The 4329-nt window shown below is 47.8% G+C and overlaps 1 protein-coding gene across 4 annotated transcripts in view; it reads left to right on the top strand.

The window, feature by feature from the left end:
* The window catches only part of slc37a1 (solute carrier family 37 member 1), a 35611-nt gene that overhangs the window by 21748 nt on the left and 9534 nt on the right, over window positions 1-4329 (top strand). For all 4 annotated transcript variants that reach the window (XM_031869941.1, XM_031869942.1, XM_031869938.1 and 1 more), the window contains exon 12: window positions 1366-1456. In XM_031869941.1, coding sequence (XP_031725801.1) covers window positions 1366-1456 — 91 coding nt within the window. The remainder of the gene's footprint in view (window positions 1-1365; window positions 1457-4329) is intronic.

Here is a 4329-nt window from a genome sequence, read left to right as displayed (position 1 = left end):
CACACACACACACACACACACACACACACACACACACACACACACACCGGCTGTGGTTGCTATGTCCACATATGTGAGTCCACACTTGACTCTTCAATGCAACCAGCCTGATGGGCTAGTGATGGATATAAGTTGTGGTCAAAGAAGAGGCTGTAACAAACTGGATAAACACATTTCATATCCCATACATTCTTCACAATAAAAGCGCACCGTTATTTGTGCTGCCTACTCTTCCTCCCTGCAGGAGCACAGTTTCCTTTCAAATAAAAATCCCCTGTATTTCTTATTTAAAAGCCTTTATTTTGAGGCAGCAGAATCATGAAATGTTGTGTTATCATCAGCAGTAACTTCACAGCATTCAGACAGCAGTGCCCTAGCCCTGGGTTTCCTCCTCTCTCCCCTTTGCTCTCCTTGGGAGAGGAACACTGTGTTGGGGGAAGATGATGGAGACCTTCGTTTGACATATTGTGCCCATATTCTGTCCACGCCTCACGGAGAACCTAACTCCATGCGATCCAGGCCGCCACAGCTTGCTAGCAAGATGCGATTTTGAAGCAGGCAGACTTGTGCCCTGGCATGATGAGCTTCATTGAAAAGACAAGTGTAACCGCAGCCATCCATCATCCAAAACAGCTGCTTCTCTACTTACAACCATGTCATTGTTTAGTAGAGCTCCAAGCTAATGTAGAGCCATCCGGATTATTGTGGGGCTTATTCTGCTTCCTGTGATGATCCCACTGAGCTTCACGTAGTCAGTGAATGAGATCTCATCTCTGCACACAGACTAGTGTAATCCTGCAACACCGTTTTTTTTGGCTCACTCCGGGGCAGCGGAAACATATAATTAACATTAACATATCATCTTTTAAGTTAGGACATAGTGGCTTATTTACACATCCAGCAGCTACAGAGCAACATCAACATGCATGTTCATCTGTTTGTGTCCACCTGATGAAAGTCCAATATTCTCTCCTTGTAGCTCTGTTCATGGTCTCCAGCAGCTCCTGAGGGAAACGTGTCTCTTTATCTGCTGAAGGCTCCTCCATGTTCACCAGCTAGTCTCCACCTGTGTCTGTCTGCTGCCTGCTGAGCAGGAACAGCACAGTGACTTTCATACACATACTGGTCGAGCCTTAGAGCTCACCAATAGATTGGCCTGCTGTTTAGAATGTCTGATGGTCTGAAATGCCTCGTGGTAACGTATTCTGATGGATGTGTGTCTCTGCACAGACTGGGTCCATTAGGTGAAGAGGTCATTATTGTAGGAAGGTTTTACTGCATCGGGGCAGTGGAGCCAGATAGATATCATTCAGTTACAGAACATCTTCTTCACCAACATCCTCGTATTGATGTTTGTCTCTGAAGGGAGTGATCGAGTTCTCTCTGTGTCTGCTGTTTGCCAAGCTGGTCAGCTACACCTTCCTCTTCTGGCTGCCACTCTACATCACCAAAGCAGGTGAGGACCAAACACAACGACAACCAGTAGTGCTCTTCATCAGAATCCTCACTTATGAAACTAAACTAAATGATTGTTCCATTGAATCCTTGATGTTCAACACTATATGACAGTATAAGGTGATGTTCTGAGTCTGCTTGTTCTCAACTCTTAACTGACACAATATGATGTTAAACATTAAGACCACCAGTGTGTGAAACACGGGGGCTCTCGATGGATTCACACTTCAGACGCCCTGGAAGCCTCATTAGCTAAGGTTCAGGGAGTCTCTTAAATCATAAGACAATTATTTGTCACTTGCAATTGTCACTAAATGTAATGCTTAATGTGAAGAGGTTTTCATAATTCAAAATACAAAACATTTATTCACAAATATGAATAGTGAGGCGATAGTAAATTGGTGTAAATGACACAGCCAGCCAGATGATGGCCATCGGGTATTTACGCATCTGGCATAAGACTCAGACGAACCCAGCAGCGGGACTATTAACATGATATCTCATCAAGCTACTGCTCCTGACAGACACGCGGTCTACCGCGCAGACAGAACTCACGCCTCTGGTAAGAAGAGTGGAGTGTTTACACCAATGATTCCATCAGCATGTCCACATCTCCACCAGAGGGAACAATACACTGGACCATGTTCACACAAAGCCCCCCCCCCGCCCTGCTTTGGACCATCAGATCATATTTCCCTGCTTCTGCTACATACTTCCACCCTGCTGATTAAACGGGCATCACCATCAGAAGAACAGTGAAAGTGTGGACAGATGAAGCTACAGCTGCTCTAAAGGACTGTTTGATGAACACCAACAGTGACATCAACATCAGCAGACGTGTTCATTGTAGTGATCACAGAGACACTAAAATGACTCCAGAAGCAGAAAGCCTGGATGAGAGGAGAGGTGAGGGCTGAGAGCCAAAAGAGCTGGAAGGAAGCATACAGCATCGCCAGAGCAAGACTGAACGCTGGCATCAAGGAGGCAAAGAGGAGGAGTCACGAGAGACTGATGAGAGACCTCAACACCAACAACACTACAGACATGAGGCAGGAGATCCACAAAGTCACAGGCTACATGCAGGAGCGCCCCATCACGTGTGGGGCCACGCTCACACATGAGCTGAACACCTTTAATGCTCGCTTTGACCTCCTCCACCAAGAGTCAGCCCTCACGTCTGCCCCTCCCTCCAGAGGACCGGACGCTGTGAGGATCCACAGAGGATGTGAAGCTGCTGGGCCTGATAGCATCCTGGTAGTGGACTAAGAACATGTACCGCCCAGCCAGCTGATATTCACTCATATCTTCAACACAGCACTGTCACAGGAGAGACTTCACAATGTTGTCTGTTGGTTTCAGCTCAGCCTTCAACACAATCTCCCCATGAAAGTGATTGGTGAACGCGAGTAGCTCACTCTGGAACTGGTCATTAGACGTCCTCACAAAGAGACCCCAGCACCTCCTCCACTCTAGTGTTGAACACCGGAGCCCCCCAGAGCTGTGAGCTCAGCCTCCTGCTGTTCACACTGAACACCCACGACTGCTACCCCAAACATGAAGAGAACTCTGCTGTGACGTCTGCAGAGGACACAAACAACAACGGGACTTCATCTAGAGAGGAGATCAACAAGCTTCAGAGTGCAGCTCAGAGAACAACCTCCTGCTCAACGTCAGGGAAAGCAAGGAGCCGAGTGACTTTAGAAAAGAGGAGGCGAAGACACACATCCCCGTCTACATGAGCCGGAGCTGAGGTGGAGCAAGTGAACAGCTTTGAGTTCCTGGAAACCAGCATCACCAACAACCGGACATGGTCCTCACACATCTCCATCCTGGTGAAGAAAGATCACAAACTGCAGGTTTTCTTCAGGAAACCTAAGAAGGCAAAGTTCCAGGTTCTTGTTAACTTGTAGAGAGGAGCAATAGAAAGCCTTCTGACTGAAGCATTACAAACTGGCATAGGATGTGCACAGCCCAGTGCAGGAGGGCTCTACAGCGGGTGATCAAACCATCATCGGTACCATCTGCTGAGCATCAGTGATGTTGGTGAGAAGAGGAGCCTGCAGAGAGCTAAAGGGATATTAACAACCCACCAGCTACACCCTGTTCACCAGCTGCACCCTGTTCACCTGCTGCACCCTGTTCACCAGCTGCACCCTGTTCACCAGCTACACCCTGTTCACCAGCTGCACCCTGTTCACCAGCTGCACCCTGTTCACCTGCTACACCCTGTTCACCAGCTACACCCTGTTCACCTGCTGCACCCTGTTCACCTGCTGCACCCTGTTCACCAGCTACACCCTGTTCACCTGCTGCACCCTGTTCACCTGCTACACCCTGTTCACCAGCTACACCCTGTTCACCTGCTACACCCCTATATATTCTGTGTCAATGAAATATATAGATAGATAGATAGATAGATGAGGTTGTTCTGGACCTGGCTTTGTAATTCAGGCTGGGAAACAATAGAAAGACTTTTGGAACAGACCTGTTTCTGTAATAGATTCTTTTTGCCTTTATTAGACGGGACAGATTGAGGCTGCAGGTCAGATTTGAACCAGGCCTCTGCGCAAATGTCTCAGCTTTGGTACTTTGGGCTCCCCGGGCTCACCTGGTAGAGCAGGCGCCCGATGTACCAAAGCTGAACAGACCTTTTACACAGCATTATTACATTGTTTGCTATGTGATCACTGAGCTGCAGTATCTCAGCCTGCCAGCTCTTTGTGGTCCCCTGAATAATGTCACATTGTATTGTGCTGATGTTCAGTGTGTAGGCAGTCCAGCCCACTCGGTTTCATTATTTACTATGAAAGGCCGTGCCAGACAGAGAATTACATTTGTGTGTGTGTGTGTGTGTGTGTGTGTGTGTGTGTGTGT

Source organism: Anarrhichthys ocellatus, unplaced genomic scaffold, assembly GCF_004355925.1.
Source record: "Anarrhichthys ocellatus isolate YVR2014 unplaced genomic scaffold, GSC_Weel_1.0 scaffold50, whole genome shotgun sequence".
Classification (NCBI taxonomy): Eukaryota; Metazoa; Chordata; class Actinopteri; order Perciformes; family Anarhichadidae; genus Anarrhichthys; species Anarrhichthys ocellatus.
This window is presented reverse-complemented; position numbering and strand designations above follow the sequence as displayed.